General features: G+C 39.4%; 1 protein-coding gene across 1 annotated transcript in view; it reads right to left on the reverse strand.

Moving 5' to 3' along the window:
• Nucleotides 1–21,090, reverse strand: part of PTCHD1 (patched domain containing 1) — a 289,175-nt gene that overhangs the window by 115,335 nt on the left and 152,750 nt on the right. The window contains exon 2 of the mRNA XM_082244723.1: nt 13,895–14,555. Coding sequence (XP_082100849.1) covers nt 13,895–14,555 — 661 coding nt within the window. The remainder of the gene's footprint in view (nt 1–13,894; nt 14,556–21,090) is intronic.

Raw genomic sequence — 21,090 nt, forward strand, 5'->3', positions numbered from 1 at the left:
TGTTTAGGTGCCCATCTAATAGTTTTTTAAACTATTGATGCTCCCTGCTGATACCACTGATTGTGGAAGAGAATTCCACATCCTTACCGCTCTGACGGTATAGAACCCTTTACCCAGTTTAAGGTTAAACCGCTTCTCTTCTAATTTTAGTGAATGGTCGCGAGTCCTTTTATATCCTCATTCGCTGAAAAGTTTGTTCCCTATGCTAGGGTCGCCAGTACAGTATTTGTACATTGATATCATATCCCCTCTTATAGACTCCTTTTATATCAAAAGAATGTTGGAGGTGCCTACGGGCTCCAGGCACAATGACGCATATCTGGGGTACGTGCCCACTATTTGTTCCCTTCTGGGATAAAATACTTCAATTATATTATAGGCTTGTAGGCAATAATGTTCCTAACGTCCCTCAAATCATGGTACTCTATATGATACCTGGCTCTTGTTGCATCATTTCTCAACCTCAGAGAAGACACTGGATACTAGCGTAAAACCAAAACGTCTCCTATGTCTGAGCGGGCATGTGAAATTGAATCTATCTGCCATATGGAACAAATGGTTTCTTGGAAAAAGAGTACTAAAGAGGCATTTAAAATCACATGGACATGTGGAATCATTTTAGATACTCATCAAACTTTGCATTTTTTGTATTAGGTGCCCTTTGAGCATACATTGGTCTTCCCCCAATTTTGGCCCATGGCAGTGACACAGGCGTCGTTCCACCCTCCCCTTTATTTCTATCTCTTTCTGAAGTCATGATGTGGGCTGTGGCACAATTTTTGAGACTACAGCATGAATATACAAATTTCATGCATACATATATGCGACTTTCTTATACACAGTATTGTTGGTTTCTCTGAATTGTTTTTTGTCTCCACAGTTTTACCTATAGCTCATCACTGAATGTACAATGTACATTATATTACTTCAATTCTGACTTTATGGAAACAGATGTAAGGTTTATATTCATTTGCCAACTGTTTACTCTCTTTTACTTATGAAAAGTTACAATAAAAACAGATTACACATAAAAATGAAAATTCCGGGGCTGTAATCTTGACTCCCTTTCTTCTGTACACTAATTCCAAACTAAATATACATATAAGAATTTCTAAATTTTCTTTGAAATTTCTAAACTACATAAATGTTACATTATTTGCCTGCATTGAAGCAAGGGGACAGCAAAACTGTCAGGGAACCAGACCTTCAAAAGAAACTTAACAATGGCAGCCCCCATATTTCTCTCAGGACATGTTTACTTTAACCACTTGACCTCCAGAAAATTTACCCCCCTTCATGACCAGGCCATTTTTTGCAATACACCACTACATTACTTTATCTGACAATTGCACGGTCATGCAACGCTGTACCCAAATAAAATGTACCGTATATACTCGAGTATAAGCCGAGTTTTTCAGCACATTTTTTTGTGCTGAAAACGTCCCCCTCGGCTTATACTCGAGTCAAGAAAAAAAAAAAAAAGTCCCTGGCCGCTCCGACGTGCTTACGCTTTAAAAATGCCGCCGCCCGGCGCATACATGTCATTGCGCACGCGCCACCGCTGCTCGGGAGAGGCCGGGAATAGACGAAAGTATACGAGCAAGGACGTGTCGGCGCCGGGTGGCGCCATTTTTAAAATGAAGGCGCCTCTGGAACAGGTAAATGAAACAGCTGCACTACCTGCCATTATGCAGGGCTGTGGGCATACTACAAGGGATGCAGTGCTGCGGACATGGTCCACCTGTACCATGCCCACAGCACTGCATCTCCTGTAGTATGTCCACAACCCTGGTTCCTCTTGTACCATGCCAGTCACCCTGCATTCTCCTGTACCATGCCAGTACCCTGCATTCTCCTGTACCATGCCAGTACCCTGCATTCTCCTGTACCATGCCAGCCACCCTGCATTCTCCTGCACCATGCCAGTCACCCTGCATTCTCCTGTACCATGCCAGTACCCTGCATTCTCCTGTACCATGCCAGTACCCTGCATTCTCCTGTACCATGCCAGCCACCCTGCATTCTCCTGCACCATGCCAGCCACCCTGCATTCTCCTGTACCATGCCAGTCACCCTGCATTCTCCTGTACCATGCCAGTACCCTGCATTCTCCTGTACCATGCCAGTACCCTGCATTCTCCTGTACCATGCCCGCCGCCCCGCATTCTCACCCTAGGCTTATACTCGAGTCAACCATTTTTCCCATCCTTTTGTGGTAAAAGTAGGGGCCTCGGCTTATACTCGGGTCGGCTTATACTTGAGTATATACGGTAGGTCCTTTATTGCCACAAATAGAGCTTTCTTTTGGTGGTATTTGATTTTTTTTATTTTTTTGTGCTAAAAAAAAAAAAAAAAAAAAAAAAAAGGCTGACAGTTTTGAATTTCTCCAATTTATTTATTTTTCCTATATATATAAAAAAAAAAATGAACTTCTTCATAAATTCAGGCCAATATGTATTCTTCTACTTATTTTTGGTAAAAAAAAAAAATCCCAATAAGCGTTTATTGATTGGTTTGTGCAAAATTTTTAGCCTCTAAAAACGATGGGATATATAGTCGAATTTTATACTAGTAATGGCGGTGATCACCATCTTTTAGCAGGACTGCAATATAGCGGTTGACAATCGGACAATAACTGACACTTTTGACACTTTGTGAGAACCAGTGACACTAATACATTGATCAGTGTTAAAAATATGCACTGTCACTGTACTAATGACACTGGCTGGGAAGGGGTTAAATCATCTAGGATGACCAAAGAGTTAAATGTGTCCCTAGCCAGTGTTTGTGTGTACTATGTGCGGTGCTTTTACTAAGTGATGTTATGAATTTTATTCCCTGTTTTGCAGGGAAAGAAAACCCATCACTTCCCCCCTGTCAGGACGGAGCTCTGCTTGTGTTCATCCTATGTCTCTCCCCGCTGATCAGCAACCCTTATCCAATCATGCAGCCTGAAAGGCCAGGAAAGGGGGCGGAGGAGCGAGCACCCCCCTCCTGAACCATATCAGCCCACAGGTCCTCAACATGGGGGCTGCTTTGGGGCTTCCCGGTCTACTCCTTAACAACCAGTTATTCTTCACACAGAATTCAAATCGGTCGATCATGTTTTGACCAATCCGAATTCAAATCATTCCAAAATTCTGGACTTGTTAGAAAATTAAAATACTAAACGAAATTAAAAAAATTCCAACAAAATGTGTTACAATTTCATTCGGAGACTTGGATACATCCAAATCTCCAAATAACCAAAAATTTGTTTGAATTTATATTCAGACCAAAATTAATTGCACGTATCTAGTAGCAACATCTACAAAGTATGTATTCAATAAAGCCACATTATGTATTACTTTGATGTTCTTATACCAACAGCCACAAGCTGAAAACACTTGGGGTTATCATGACTTTTTCTGTGCTTTACACAAAGTCCCATGTCTATTTTCTGTCCTCTTCATCTCACCACTGACCTTTCTAGCTTAACCCTGCAGTGCTGGGAAAGAGCTCAGGAGATCCTAAATAGGAATGGTGTTGGCAGGAAAGAATCACATAGAACAACTCATTCACTAAAACGTTTTTTAAAAATCAATCAAATATAAAACATATATCTTTCACTTGTGTCAATGTAACATGGCTGACATGTTTAATTTATTGGTCGCCTACCTATAGAATGTCAGAAGGAACAGAGGAGAAGAGGGGAGGACTGAAAGTGGACATAGCAATACAAAGTGCTGAATGATCTACAAGTTTATGAGGCCTTTGTAAGGTGTTGAATTTTTTTGGCTTGTGGGTGTTGGTGGTGGTATCTAAACATAGAATCCGGATTTACTAAACACATGCACAAAGTTATTTTATGCTGTTGATCTACAAATGTGTAAAACCATACAAAAAGTGGAAATGGAGGTCCTAAGGTCTTCCAGTTCTAGGTCATAAGGTCTAAAGCCTTGGAAACAGTGTATTAGGACATTTACTTCAGCAGAATTTTTTGAAAATATGAATGAAATCCTAGCTGATACCACCTTTATTGAAGAGCTGCTTCAGGCCACATGTCCCAGCATGCTTGATTTAAGTCAAGTTGCCTGACATTGGAGCATTTCAGAATCTAATATTTACAGAGCTATCATTAAAATTCACAATCATGCATGCAAATGTGCACAAATATGCAGAGAAATTATGACAATTCCAGTTAACCCTGGTTCACACTAGTGTGATTTTACAGTTTCAAATCGCGTGACAAGTCGATTCCCATTGCCAGCAATGGAACCATTCAAATCGCTATGGCTCATGTCGCAGCGACTTGTTTCCCATTTCATTGCGACTTGCATAGACTTCTGTTAAAGGGTAACTCCACTTTCGTGGGGAAAAAAAACAGCAAATAAAGAAAAAACTATTGTGGAAACAAATGTGGAAACCTTACAAGCAGACCTGAACAAAATAATGGGGTGAACAACTACATGGCAGGGGAGGTTTAATGTTGAAAAATGTAAGTTAATGCATCTGGGCGTCAGAAACACGGATGCAAGCTACTCACTAGGGGGGGAACCTCTGGGGGAATCTAAGATGGAAAAGGACCTGGGGGTCCTAGTGGACAACAGGCTTGGCAGTAGCATGCAATGCCAGGCCGCTGCAAGCAAAGCCAACAGAATACTGGCATGTATAAAAAAGGGGATTCACTCCAGAAATAAAGAGATTATTCTCCCACTTTACAAGACTCTGGTCCGGCCACATCTGGAGTATGCCCTCCAGTTCTGGGTCCCGGTCCTCAGGAAGGGTGTGCTGGAACTGGAGAGAGCCCAGAGAAGGGCAACAAAAATAATTAGGGGAATGGAGGATCTCAGCTATGAGGAAAGACTGCAAGCTTTGAACTTATTCTCTCTGGAGAAGAGACGATTGAGGGGGGATATGATATCAATGTACAAATACTATACTGGCTACCCTAGCATAAGGAACAAACTTTTCAGAGAAAAGGATTACAGTAAGACACGTGGCTACTCACTAAAACTAGAGGAAAAACAGTTTAACCTTTTTTTAAAACAGTTTAAAACTACGTAAGGGGTTCTTTACTGTCAGAGCAGTAAGGATGTGGAATTCCCTTCCACAATCAGTGGTATCGGCAGGGAGCATCGATAGTTTCAAAAAACTATTAAATGGGCACCTTAAAGACCACAACATAAAGGGGTATACAACAAACGGTTAACAGCAAACACATACACACAAACACACACACATCATAGGTTGAACTGGATGGACTGATGTCTTTTTTCAACCTCACTAACTATGTAACTATGTAACTATGTAACAATATAGCATAAAAAAAAAATATAGCATAAAAAATTGTGACACAAATCATATTGTAATTGAATGTTATTAAAAATTACCTTTCCTTTTCAATCTGCAGCTGTTGTAATTTTCTGGAAATGCAATGCAATATGGCTACCTGGAGCTGTTCTGTACACAGAATGTGTACTGACCACACCACAGAAATATAATTTCCTGCTTGTGTGATTGGCTCACCAATTTTCCCAGAAGTCTGCCTAAGATACAAGTCAGATTTCTGGCATCTCCTGAAGCAAAACATTTTTGGTGAGATACTCCCAATAGGAACACGTCTAAAGGGATGCAGACCCAGCAGCTTTCCTCACTGCAGCTGCCACAGCTGATAGATGATTATGAAACCACTCTCATTTGACCCACTCAGCACAGAGGCACAGAGGAACAAACAATGATTTGTTCACAATAACAAAAGGTAGGAATCTGCAACAAAGTTTGTTAAAATCCCTGCAATGTACAGAGATCAACCAGAGGGGAATGTTTTTTTCTCAACAAAAGTGGAGTTACGCTTTAAATGAAGTTGTAATCCACAATAAAACAGGAGGGGCAAATTGCACTGATCTACGGCTTTGAAATCATGCTCAAGTAGATCCATTTAACCACTTTAGGACCGCGCGCGGTAATACTACTGCGGCAGTGCGGCACGATACCGCTCAGCCAAGTAGTATTAACGTGATGCGCGATCGCGGCTCCAGAGCGCGCTCCCGCGCACCGCGGGTCCCGATCCCGATGGCATTCGGTAGGGAACCGATCAATCATCAGATACTGACCAATGATTTTTGGTCAGTGTCTGTAGATCGGTCCCCACCAATGGCAATCTGTCCCCTGTCTGTGTAATGTAAACACAGACAGGGGAAGTGATGTCACTGTCCCTCCTGAAGTCCTTTCGGTTCCAGGAGAGAGACAGAGACACACCAAAAACGTGAGTTTCCACCAACACTACACTGACACACCTCACATAGGCACATTTAACCCCTTCATCACCTCTGATCACCCCCTGATCACCCCCAAACCCCTCACAGTGAACACTATATACAGTGGTATACAGATATTTTACTGATCACTGTATAAGTGTCACTTGTGAGCGTAGTTTGCGCCTGCGTTAGGCCCAAATAGGGTTAGGTTACCCGCCACCTATCCCCTAATAAAGTTTTTACCCCCTTGATCAGCCCCAGTTAACCCCTTCACTACCTATTACTCTGTGCACTAAATACAGTATATAGGTAAATACTGATCAATGTATTTAGTGTCACTAGTGACCCTAATTTGCGCTTGCGCTAAGCCCATATAGGGTTAGGGCACCCGCCACCTATTCCCTAATAAACTTTTAACCGCTTGATCTTCCCCAGTTAACCCCTTCACTCCATATAAAACAGTGCACTAATATATACAGTATATCAGATAACTACTGATCACTGTATTTAGTGTCACTGGTGACCCTAATTTGCGCTTGCGCTAGGCCCGAATAGGTTTAGGCCACCCGCCATCTATCCTCTATAAAGGTTTAACCCCTTGATCTCCCCCAGTTTAACCCCTTCACTTCCCTGTCACAGTGTTGGGTAGTGAGGAGTAAAATCAAAAATTTACGCCATTAGAAAACCTAAAGATGGAGATTGATTTTCGAGGTCCCGTACACAGCTAGGCTCCCAAAAAGTCTCACATATGTGGTATCCCTGTACTCAGGAGAAGCAGCAGAATATATTTTGGGGTGTAATTACACATATACCCATGGCATGTGTGAGAAATTTATCTTTTAGTGACAACTTTGTGTTAAAAAAAAAAAAAAAAATTTTTATTCATTTTTCAAACACCTGTGACAAAAAAATTAAATATTCAATGAGCTCAACATGCCTCTCAGAACATTCCTTAGGATGTCTAATTTCCAAAAAGTGGTAATTTGGGGGGGGGTCTTGTACTGCCCTGCCATTTTAGCACTTCATGAATTGAGATAGGCAGTCAGAAATTAAAGCTGCGTAAAATTTCAGTATTTACACCATAGTTTGTAGACGCTATAACTTTTGCGCAAACCAAAAAAATACGCTCATTGAATTTTTTTTTGTCAAAGACATGTAGCTAAATATATTTTGGCCAAAAAAAATGACATAAATTGAGTATATTGGATATTTTTTAAAAGACAAAGTTGAAAATGTCATTTTTTTGCAAAATTTTCGCTCTTTTTTTATTAATATCGCAAAAAATAAAAAGCGCAGAGGTGATCAAATACCACCAAAAGAAAGCTCTGTTTGTGGGAAAAAAAGGACGTAAATTTGGTTTGGGTACCACATTGCATGACCGCACAATTGTCAGTTAAAGTCGCACAGTGCCGAAGCACAAAAAGTGGTCTGGACAGAAGACAGCAAAATCCTCCGGTTGTAAAGTGGTTAAAAGCCAGGATTTCAAAGCCGGTGTGAACCAGGGCTTATACATATAGTATTTGTGTAAGTTTGCACTTTATTTTTGTCCCCATAGTGGATACTGTGAAGCAGCGAAATGAGAGTTTGTTAGTTTTCTTATACTGGCTTGTTAAACAGGTAACAAGCAGAGTGAAAATATTGCTTTCCACTATACCACCTGTTCTGATAATCACATGTATTTACCCATGAAGATATTAAAATATATCAGTTTATAAAAATAATGTGGTTTTTGTTTCATGGCTCTTTAAATAAGGTTACAATGAATGTCAATGTTTTTCTTAGAAACAAGTTAAATATATTTGGTAGAAGGGGGGAAATCCTTTTAAAACACAGTTGTAAGCATTCTATTATTTAATCCTAAGCAAACTCATATTGTGTTTTTCTCATCCCAAGATTGCAGCAATTCAGGTCATATTTGTTAATTACGATAATCCATCTGCTTTCAGCTGACAACATAATTACAAATTTAGCAGTTTGCTGTTCAGCTATTCCATTTACCTAAATGGGAATGTATTCTGCATTTTATAAATTGTAATTTAAGAGATTAGCAGCTGTACAGATGTTTACGTTGTAAATAATAGTGAATTGCAAAAGGATCTTCAAACACTGGATTTAACTTCCAAAGCACAATGTGCTTGGCTGATTGTTTTAGAAACATAATTTAGTGCCAAATCATCAGTGGCAGCACATCACGCCTTCCTGAAATGAAAAACGTGAGGCTTTGAGATATTTGGGATTCTATCAAACTACACACAAAGCAGAAAGGCTAAAAAGCTTGTAGGCACAAATACAAGGCATTTGTCACTTACATTAATTAAAGATGCCTACATAGGGATTTGTCAACCTGCTCAAGCTAACTGTGGAGCTGCCAGATCTCAGTCAGTTTTGGCTAATACTGATGTGCAGTAAAAGCTCATAGAGCCAGCAATTGGTGCTAAGACCAAGTGACCAGATCTCGTGGGTACACATACAGTAAGCAGAGCACTGTCTACTATAACCTATCATTTCAAAATGAAAAACAAGGACATACTGTATAGAGAAGAACTGTTATTATCAGCAAACCCCCAGAAATATTTCTTACTCTGTTTCCTGATTAACCTCTTCTGGACCAGAAGGATTTACCCCCTTAATAAAGAACAGCAACTTTTCTGGCTCTGAGGAAGGGGGCTCGCCCCTGAAATGCATCAGCCCAGCCATAGCAGCCCCATACGGCACACTGCATTCCATTCAGCTTTGTGTGGGACCTTGGCTACCTTGGAGATTTTATGTACAATGTTGATGTGTGTACTATCACACCTGCCTTGTGGGTGCGCGCCTTTTTTTTTGTCTTCTTTTCCCAGTTTGTTCTGGACCCCCTTAATGACCAGGCCATTTTTTGCGATTCGGCACTGCGTTATTTTAACGGACAATTGCGCGGTTGTGCGATAATGTACCTAAATAAAATCAATGTCCTTTTTTTCCCACAAATAGAACTTTCTTTTGGCGGTATTTGATCACCTCTGCGATTTTTATTTTTTGCGCTATAAACATAAAAAGAGTGACAATTCTGAAAAAAAATATATATTTTTTTCACATTCTGCTATATTCTGCTATATAACATTCCCCCCACATTTTTTTTTACATTTTAAGCCAATTTGTTTTCCCGCTAAATATTTTTGGTAAGAAAAAATCACAATAAGCGTATTTTAAATGGTTTGCGCAAAGGTTATCGCGTCTACTAACTACAGGAAAGATTTATGTCATTTTTATTGTTTTTGTTTTACCTGTAATGGCGGCGATCTGTGATATTTAGTGCGACTGCGACATTGCGGCAGACAGATAGGACCCTTAACTGACATTTTTGACACTTTTTGGGGGACCAGTGACATTACTACAGCAATCAATGCTAAAAATATGCACTGTTACTATAATAATGACACTGGCAGGGAAGGGGTTAACACAGTTGGTGATCAAGGGGTTAAATGTAAGCCTAGGGGAGTGTTTCTAACTGTATGGGGGTTGGGCTTTTGAAATGATCACAGAGACCTGTGATCCTACATAGAAGGATCACAGGCGCTCTGTAATCATTCCAGAGAGAACAACGGTCAGCTGTGTTTACAACAGCTGACCGTCCTTCTCTCTAAGCGGGGAATGATCGCGGAGTCCCTGCTGCCGAGTGGGGGCAGGAGCGCGCCGTCGGCAGCGCGCACTCGGCCCCTAGTTGCAGGCGTGCGACCGACGTACTGTTACGTTGGTTCATGCAGGAGGGACTGCCTGCCGCAGTAAATCTGCTGCGGGTGGTCCTACTCCTTGAGTGGTTAAAATGACTATGGCAGACCTCCGATACAGACAAATGTTTTTTTTTCTCTCTGATATGGCCTGCCCAATGCTCAGCAATGCTTCTGTTCTGTTATTCTCCTCACTCCTAAAGTCTGGTGCATGCCCATGGCAAACTATAACTGCCCTGGGCACAAGTGCTAGGCTAGGTATGTGTTGGCTTTTATCCTCCTTATCTAGGCATGGTGTATTCAAATGTGGCATATGGCCTTCCAAATATAAGTAAAATGTAAACACTCAACACTTCCACCTAGTGGAACGCATGCTGGCTCCAGAGGATCAAGGAGCTGTGGCGGTTTACAACTAATTGTTGGCAGATCATTCCTGGTGCCAGGATATGGTACTTTTACATGTGAGTGGACGCCTTTACTTTTTCTTATGTGGTTTCAAATAAAAGGTATCACTCTATGTTGATCCCTGTCATCTTACTCTCCCTATGAACTAGATACATCAGGAGGGATCTCCAATCTCTAGAGGAATTACAAGTATATCAAAGCCTAGTATACCCCCCTCGGTATAAGCCCAGGGGGTCCATACCTGCAGGTGAGTGCACACCCATGTGGGGGAATATCCACAGTGTCTTTTGGGTCTTTTGGAGTGAAATATTGCATGCACATGGAGCACTTTATTTGGAACTTTTTGGATACAAATCCATTCACTACTTGCACTGGGTGGATACTTTTTTTCATAATCATGTTTCATTATTTTAAGGATTTATGATTTAGTGGGCAGCAGAATATGAAGCTAGAGTCAAAAGTTAAACTGTACAATTTTTAAGGTTTTTTTTTTCATTTTCTCTTTGTCTAGTTACCCTGCACATTCGTGTAAACATCAAACTTTTGGAATTGCAAAGGGTTTTAGGGATATCAACCATCATGGTGAACTAACTGTAGATTACATTATGAATGTTTATTATCTCTGTGACCACATTTTTTTGTTTTCCCTAATGTGCGCAAGTTGCTTTGTCCACCTGAACTTCCAACCATGCTTGCTGCTCCTCTCATCTGTGACAGTACCATTTTTTTTATCACAATTCATTGATAATCTCTTGTGATCTTCCTTAAAGGTTAAATAAAAATAGTACCTTTCATGGGAGCACTGATTTGCCCTAGCTATGTCCCAACCTGAAAGCGTATCCCCAAAAGCTGCAGAGACATAATACCTTGACAAGTGCTTTGCCTATAAGAAACCAGGGGCAGAAAAAGAGCACTGGCATGAGAGCTAAGTAGGCTGGGCAGTCTACCATCCCTGGGCATCCCTGGAGTAATCCAAGAAGGTGGCATACATGGCACTTTATTAGCCCTATGCAGGAAAGGTTTTGAGCAATATTATTTTTAAGGTACGTTTGTAAACCCTTAGCAATTCACTTCGCCTCTAATTTGGCCAAATATGTAATCAGATCTCTATACACTATTGGTGCATTAAAGAGGTTGTAAACTCATTAAAAATGATTTTTTTTCCAACCTGAAAGAGAAACACATAATGAGCTAATATGCATCACATACTAGCTCATTATGAAATACTTACCTTAGAACGAGCCCCCGCCGTGCCGCCCGCTTACCTGTATGACGAGCGACATGTTCAGTTGCCGTCTTCCGGGATCGCGGCATCCGGCCATCTGATTGGCCGGACCCACGATTACGTCACTCCCGCACATGCGCGCGGGAGCCGACGGTCACGGCACGGGGCTCAGAAGGAATGGCACCAGCGGCCGCTCCTTCAGAGCGCATGCGCCAATGATGTCACTGGCTGCATTTAAGGTAAATATCTCCTAAACGGTACATGTTTAGGAGATATTTACAATACCTATAAGTAAGCCTTATCATAGGCTTACCTATAGGTAAAAGTTGCAGAGGAGGGTTTATTTCCTCTTTAAGCAGAGGGATGTGGGTTAGTAAAATCAAGCAGAAGTTTAATTCTCCTTCATTAGGTGGGTTACAAATGGAGTCCTTTTTGCTCTTGTAGCCCTAGGTATCTACATTTGGAGCAAGCCTGGCATTCTCAGCTACTGCACCCAAATCATAAAACGTTTTATTGCACATTGTGATGCACTTGGAGATAACTATCTAGAGGTTCTAAATTAACCTCATTCTAGCTATGTGTTCATGCTGCCAAAAAAGTAATTTTAAAATACACAACATCATTTTTATGGCTTGAACCGATTACACTGTCTGTAAAAAAAGAAAAAACAAATCATCGTAAATCCTTTAACCCGCCTGCATTAGACTGAGAAATTAGTCAAACTAAAAAGCATATTTATAAAGAAATAATAGCTGGCAAATGAGTTGTCAGTAGAGCATCACTATTTTTTATATTTATAAAGGTTGTAGAAAATCCATGTATACATCATGCATTCATCACTCAATGCTGAGAATGTTTACCAAACTGATAATTGGGGAATATACTGTCAGCCAGTGTTATAATTGGCAATGGAAATATGCCCTATATGTCCAGCAAAAAATGCAGTTAACCTTCTGATAAATAGGCCAGTTAATGTTCCTTGCAATTTAATATAATGTTTGGCTTCTAGGCTGCAGATATTACATAAAACATCTAGTTACCATTTAATCCAAATCAACTATTAGCCTAACAACAAAAGTTTGCAACTTGTAGTGGTGTACATAAACCCATTTACACAGAGAGATTCATAAGGAAATGTGTGTCATCATAAACTACCTTCAGATTTAATAGGCATTGTTTATCAAATTAAATGTTCTTGTTGTATCCAGATTCTCATCCTTTTAGTGCAGTATAAAGCGATAGAACAAACAATTTGATCAATAATGCCCAGTGAGTGGATATTCTACATACCTGCCAATTTTTTTTTAACTATAGCTGCATTGCAAAAGTAGAATTTCAGAGGACCAAGGGACATAACGTATTCTATAAGACAAACAATTGAGAAAGTAGTGCAGTAGCCTTTGCTATTCAAACAACCAATCAATGTTTTCACACTTGGACCCTAATATTACTATGAGGAGTTATTACCCTTCGCACCACTTACGTGCATGAGCCTATATTCTTTCAATTATACTAGGTTTAAAAATCAGAACAGAAATTCAGGGACAAAATTATCCGATGACAAATCTTTAAAAACTGGGACCTCACCAACAAATCAAGGTCTAGGACTTTGAGAATGATTCTCTTAAACAAAAAACAAAAACAAATTAACATGTTAGTTTTATATCATCTTATAATTCAACACAACTTGTAAATGTGACCATAAACATGAGATGGTGATCAGGACGTTTGACTTGTGAATGCAAGTTCTTTCGATTAATCAGTGCATAAATATGTATTGGCCGAGAAACCATGATTATACAGTGTACGGGCAACCCTGAAGAACTGGCCTAGTCACTAAAAAACAAGGCTGACTAAACTTGGCAGAGGAAACCCTCAGCTGTGAAGGCTTTTTAATTTTCTTGGACAGCCAGAAAGTGTCTTCAAAGGTCGCAAATTGCTTTTAGACATGCAACAGTTTTTAATGTGATTGCAGTCTATTAGACTGAAAGATGACCATCTCATATCTATGGGACCTTAAAGGATAAGTACACCTTTTAGTGCACTATTTGTATTCTGCTCCTGCCTTCTCAGCCCTCAAGCAACTTTGTAAATATACCTCAGCACTGTGCTTTAGGTGTAGTTTTGTAAACACTTCGGTTTTAGTGCAAACAAAACTATTCTGAGTGATGGAGTCTATAGAACCTTCATCTAAAACAGGTCCACAGTCCTGCAATCTAATAGCTGCAGGCAGAGGGTAGAAGCAGAATGGTGCACTTATCCTTTAGCATTGTATCCATTTATTAACAGAATGCAAAAGTTAAAAAGATTATCTTTACCTATAATGATAAATGGAATACCCAGGAAAGTGGAATTGTATTTTCCTCCAGTGAGATTGATGATTCCAGCAGCGGTGAGTGTAGATAAAGTGATAGTCACCAGCCCAAGCAGACCAAGCCATGGCTTACTTCGGACACAGTCTTGCATGGAGCAGCACAAGATGGCCAGTGAGACGACTAACATGAGACTTGTAATCAGGTAACGTTCTGCAACCCTGCTGGTTTTCTGAAAATCTTCTCCTAGAGATGAAGACGTGAAAGGGTACATTTTGACCTCTCTGTTTAATTTCTGAAAGCTTTCTACGGTTTCACAGAAAATGGATTCCCACTTTTCAGCCACTAGTTCATTGAAGGAGTTGATTGCCTGCAGATAGTATGTGAGCTGAATTGCTTCAGCAGACTTAACCCGATCTTTGCTGTGCACAGTAACACCTCCCAATTGGTGCCCATTGTACACTTCTCTGCCATCCTTTAACTGTGTGATGGGATAGGTGATGATAAAGTTTGTTCGATTAAGGGACCGAGCTGCCTTAAGTTCCTCCAAAATATGTACTATATCATCCACTATGCAAGTCTTTTCATTGCTCAGCATGCAAATGTGAGCAAATGTATAATTAAACCCTGGACGGTGAACTTGAATTCTTTTCACTGCAGAGTGCAACTACAAAGAAAAAAAACAAACCAGATAAAAATAAATTAATATGCAACACACTAGATAAAATATTCATAATTTTTCTTTGCTTTGATATATTTTAAATTATGTACAGTATTGCAAATATTGTAAGTTAAATAATGTTTTCTAGTAATTATTCATTACAAACTTCATACATTTCAGCATAAAGAATATTTATTTATCACATGCAACAGTAGAAGCATTATAAAAATAATTTATTATTTTTTTCAAATATATTTGACAATGTGTAAAGGTTCAGTCCACCCAAAATTGATAAATAATCTAATACAGAATACATTAAAATTAAGGATTGTGGGACCCTTTGTAATGGCCATAGTACATTTGTAGACCTGGGAACTCAAGTGCAGGGAATTCCAAAGTCCCTCTATATATATGTTTTTAGTAGGGCCCACAAACCTACAAACCTATATTATGATATTGTGGTAATAGATGGATCTGCCTCTTGCTGAACAATTTTCAAAAAAAAAAAAAACTACGGATGAATAAATTGGATACAAATACATCATATTTTAGTTACCCAATTTTTTTTTTTTTTATTCATTTTTAAATTACCCAATATTACAATTATATTTACTTGCCACCACTATGTAGCAATTCATCCTCACATTTCTCTGTACAAGTAGAACTTAAGTAGTTAGAATTGTTCTTTCAACAGCTGAACTCACCCTGCTTCCCCTCCCTGTAGTGACTCAGCAACCTTCTCAAATGGAAAAACAGGTGCTCTCAAAAGGGGGAGGCAAAGTGAGCTAGGCCACCTGAGATAACTTTTTTAGAGCTCCTGCTGTGAACTTTCAGCATAAATAACTTCAGTACCTGCAGCTACAAAGGTCAGTGGGGGGGTTGCTTGATATTAATTTGAGATGTATTCAACCTTTGGCAAGGGCCACTATTTTATCAATACTTGAATCAAAGCCAATAGTTTAAATGTCAAACTGAAAAAAAAAAAAACCTTCTCAAAAAAACATTAATTACCATTTTGGAATATATTCTCTGTTTTTGCCATGTACTTCTCATGTACTAAAGGTCTGTTAATGGATGACGTTCCTAATGTAGCTCCCAATGATGTTAACTATTACTGGCAGTTTATATTACACTCCACTCTATTACCTCTCTTAGCTGCTTACTAAAAATGATGCCAAAGATAAAGTGTTGTCAGCATAAACAGTATAGGCCCTTCCAAAATGAAAAAGTGGTTGGTTCACTTCTTTGTTATCAGGACTACCATCCAACATTTTGTGGACAGTAGCTCAAAATCTACAGCTTATTTTTTTATTTTATTTGTTTTTTTTTTTTAAACAACATAATTAGAGCCGGTTCACACTAATCCGACTTGTCAAGCGACTTGGTCGCCTGACAAGTAGCTCCCAATGCTGTGCAATGGAACCGTTCTAATCAGAGCGACTCAAGTCGCTCCAACTTAGAAAAAGGTTCCTGCACTATTTTTTAGCAAAGTCGGAGCGACTTGCATTGACTTCTATTATGAGAAGTCGTTTGCAAGCCGCGATGAAGTTGCGCTGCATGGGCGACTTCAAAGTCGCCTGAAGTCGGGGCGACTTTGAGTCGGATTAGTGTGAACCAGCACTTACACCGGTAAGCTGTCAATAATGATCATGTATTGAAAATAATTGTTTTTACCTACTATACATGACTGATGCTCCATTAGTAAAGTATAGTGGTGATATTATGTAGCATGTATGAGATTGTACTTGGACAGCTTGGCTTTACATCCCACAGATAGAACTAGCCATCTGTTTATACATAAATACAAGGAATAAAAATACTTTCTATTAACACTTTTTTTATTTATTTTTTTCACAGACCTTATAAACTGGCCAAAGGTTTTTTTTTTTCTACAATTAGTCTGCAAATGTATGCATGGTTAGCAATCTTTACTCTGTTGGATATTTCCCCAATTAATTCATTTTTTGTGGTTATCTACTCCATCAGAGACTGGGAACTACTTTTTGTCAACTTGGCTCTTGAGGAGTGGTGCAACATACTGTTATTCAGCCAGTTATTCGGTTTCGTTTTTCACCTTCAGCATCTGCTGAATCCCTGCCTGATTTATTGCGCTCTTCTCTTTTCATAGTTTATTAACACCATACTTATCATCCACCAAAGAGAAAAATATCAAGAAACTTCCCTCTCCTGAACATCTGAACCTTAAAACTCCAAATCCGGGACTACCAATATCCTTTTCTGTCAGTTAAACCATTTCAGCAAAATCTCAAGTGTTCTTGAGATTTTGCCTGGGCACTAGCTTCAAAATGGACAAATATTAATCAACTTTTGACCTCATAAACCAAGTTTATCTGTGGTCTAGTGATAAAGAAGATATCAAATAATTTGTTGAGGCCTGTATGTCTGTGTGCAAAACAAAATCCAAAGGGGAATTCTCTGCAGTCTGTTCCCACTGTTAAATTACCCAGTTGAGGACACTAGATGTGTTACACATGTGCAAATTTAAAGACCTCATCATAGTATACAGGACATGTGTAGAACATACAATCCATCTGTCTATCTACCACATCTCTTTAGACTCTTTAAAGGTAGAGTTAGGGACTGCAGATATCAGGGTGCCTTTGCGCGGCCTGCAGCTTACGCATGTATTTGCAAATGTGTGCAACTAAACCCCTGTTTTTAACGCATACTGTTAGAATAGACAGGTTAATTTGGCTGGTTGCTGGCTGGTTGGTAAGTAGTAACTGGAAATCCCTTTGTTTTTGATCTGCGTTTGCCCTTCCAGTGCTCCTTACTATCTAGACCAGTTATAGGTGGAGGAGGTGACCACTTTTTGCAATATCGTATAACGTTTATATTGGTCAGGCAACGCACTGACACCTTCGCTGCCATTGTGCTATGTGCTGGGTGTTCAGTGTGACCCTGCACCTTTAAGGAGGGGTGGGCTCCCTCCAGTCACCTGTCCTTCATCTATCTCATCAGAATGCATGTGCTCCCATTGTGGAGACTCTTTAAAGGTAGAGTTAGTGACTGCAGATATCAGGGTGCCTTGGCGCGGCCTGCAGCTTACGCATGTATTTGCAAATGTGTGCAACTAAACCCCTGTTTTTAACGCATACTGTTAGACAGGTTAATTTGGCTGGTTGCTGGCTGGTTGGTAAGTAGTGACTGGAAATTTTATCTACCACATCTGCCCATCCCAACCGCTGGCCATTCTCCTAAAATAAAGCTGAAAGTTGCTGTGTATATACAGCATCTCTAGCAGCTGCAGCTGTCGAAAAAGAACCACCAGACTCTATGTTTATCAACACAGTTCAGATGTGAAATACAGAGATACAAAGTAAGATTATTACTTTTGTTCATCTGCAGATCTACAGAATGAACTTTAATCTGCAGATGCTGTCAGTTAAAGCAACCTGAGATATAAAAAAAATAATAAAATGTGTCTATATAAAGTAGAACTGAAAGCGAAACTTTTTTGGATTGGAGAAAGTACAAGAGTACTGCTTGGATCTTGAAGAAGGGGACATACCCCGAAAGCTTGTCCTGAAAAATTGTATGTTAGTGCAAATAAAAAAAGTATCACGGACAGTACTCAATTGTCTCTGTGGACTGGAGAAAGGAAGGGTTGTCAGTTGTAGGTTTTATTTTTGCCATATTCCCATCACTTTCTGTCCCATAGCCAAAACAGGAAGTGGAAATCCAAAGTTAAGGAATCTCTTGTCATCAGAATCAGAAATATTAGTGCCCCATTTGAAGATTTCTACTCTATTACTGTTCTGGGGACAGCCCACAATTTGTGTTTTTCTTTTACTTTCACGTTCAGTCACAATGGTAAACTTGTCAAACAGACAGGGTGAATTTCCCTAACCTGGGCACAGACAGCAATAAAAACTCAGAAGTGTTTGAATAAAACTCTGCACTTGTGGACTATTTGAATAAAAGTGGATGGGATGAATAAATATTACATTACTAAAAATAGGCTGCAGCCTCTCTAAACTATAGCGTAAAGCTATAAAGTGAATGAGAGAAAAGTAGGGAAATGGCGCTGCCTAGTTGGAAAGGTATACAGGGAAGTAATTAAAGTGCAGATTTAATTACTTCCCTATATACCTTTCCAACTAGGCAGCGCCATTTCCCTACTTTTCTCTCAAAAACTCAGAAGTATTCTTATCCCTAGCCTCTCTATTCATACCTAAGAAAACAAGTTTTGCCTTTAGTTATACTTTACACTGAACAGCCCTTCTTTCCCTTCTCCCTTCAACTATTATTTTCCTGCTTTCTAACATTTATTTTTATTAAGAATTAACATTTAAGTCCTCTATGCTTCGGGTTTTGCAGGGGCGGATCCAGTTCACTGGCTGAGATGGCAGCCAATGAGCGTCTGTTCTTTGGTTTTATTACTAGGGGTGGGTTTTCCTGGCTGTTGCAACAGCCAATCAGAAGTCCTGCTCCCTCCCTGCGGCTGTTCATGACATTGAGGGGAATAATGATCTGCTAGATGAATTTTAAAGGAAGCCAGCCGACGCTACATATGATATAATGTAGCTGAAGATGGCCAATGATAATAGTGTGTTTAGAATATTAGGTTCATTATATACAGTTTTTGTGGCTTACAATCAGAGGAATTAAAAACTTTATGTATAAAAGAAGACTAAAACATATAAAAATATATACTGGTTAGTGTTTTATCATTCTTGCAACAATTTGAGAAGAGTTGATTTTCACTGACTGTTTTTAAACCCTTTCATCCTCGTCTTCTGCACATTTAACCTCTAGTATGTGACCTATATATTAACCCCTAACCTACCCTATCCTGTATATCTGTACATTACCCCTTCTTCTCCTTCTGTGTGTGACCTGTACATTGACAATTTCACCTCCTTCTCCCCCCTGTTTGTGTCATATATGACCTGTATGTGCTGTATCTAGTGCACCATTACAGAGCTCCGTGTTTTAATACAAGCGCGTTTCTTCATTAAAAAAAAAAAAAAAAAAAAATGTAGCAAAAATTGACACCACATTGGGGTGTCTACTTTGGGGGAGGGTTTGTACTGTTTTGGCCTTTTTTTTTCTTTCAACAGAAAGTAAAGCCAGCCATACACAGCTAGCCGACTGAACAAAAAAATATGAACACATTCCTCCATCCACACAAACATGGTAAATAGAAGAATTTTACTGCCGGGACTGACATTGATCAGTGGCTGCTGCTGATTGGCTGCAGCTGCTGATCAAGGATAATTTTCCAACATTTTCTTCAAAAGAAATCAATCAAACAGTTGACCTCTGTCGAGCAGGGATGATCAGACACTGATCAAAATGTGTCCAATTCAGCACTATATGGCCACTTTTATTTACAGTACTGTTGAAATAAAAAAACAGAACATTACGAAACCCCCCAAATGATCCTTTTTAGGAAGGTGGATGCCCCAAGGTGAATTCATTTTTTTTGTTACAATAGTTTTGCAGTAAATAATTAGAGTTATTCAAAGAAGTGCTTATTAAATTCCACCAAAAGAAAAGCTATATCTGTCTCAAATAATGGTATTAAATTAATTTGGGTACAGTGTTACATGACCAAGTTAATTGTCAGTCAATTTGTCACTGCACAGAAATCTGAAAATGGCCTGGTAATGAAGGGTATTACAGGTTGGTCCTGAAGATATGATCCTTGGTTCTTGCTTCTATGAGTCAAATGTTTCTGGACAGATGGCTGAGCCCATCTTGTTTTACTGGAAAACAATAGGAACACAGAGACAGGAAATCACATCATACGCATGAAGTTCCACTAGGAAAAACATGAAATTATGCAAGCATCAACATAATACTACTACACTACCACCTAGAGGAAGGACTCCTATTCATGTTCTAATATATAAGATTGATTGCGCTGATGTGTGTATAGTCAGAATGCTAACACACCCGCTCAACAACTACTCATATAAATCCCATCCTCTTTTGGAGCTCTTCAAAATGTAGCTTTAACAGTGGTTGTATACTGTACAGTATATGTATATTAGTGACCCCACTGCTTTTCTGTACTTTCCATTGTTAGGTAGAGGATCTTCTCCTTTCAAATTTAGATAAATATTTTCTATTGTATGAAAAAAGAGGACAGTCTCCAAATTGGGGAATATAAATAACCAACTAGGGTTAAGGGTATCCACGTCCCAAATAAATTATACATATAAACATATGTGGTATGTCTCTGATATCTATGTATACTGATTTTGTTTTTTCCTTTTTCTTATTACTTGTAGTAGTAATTGCTGATATCCATATATCCACATTTTTATACCCTGAAGAAGCGGTCTCCTGCGAAACATGTCGGGCTGGGCTCACGTATAGGCACCCACGTCCAATATATGTATCACCTACCAGCTACACCATCTCTGGGTTAGGTCTGTATTGGGCTGAGTGATCTAGACCACCCCCTTGTGGACAACATGCTCTTATGAGCTTTGTTTATGCTACTGTTTAATTTACTGGCAATTGTCTCTGTAATTGTATTTATTTATTATCTGTGTTTGCTAACACGATA

This window comes from Pelophylax lessonae (genome assembly GCF_965119305.1).
Source record: "Pelophylax lessonae genome assembly, chromosome: 2".
In the NCBI taxonomy this organism is placed as follows: domain Eukaryota; kingdom Metazoa; phylum Chordata; class Amphibia; order Anura; family Ranidae; genus Pelophylax; species Pelophylax lessonae.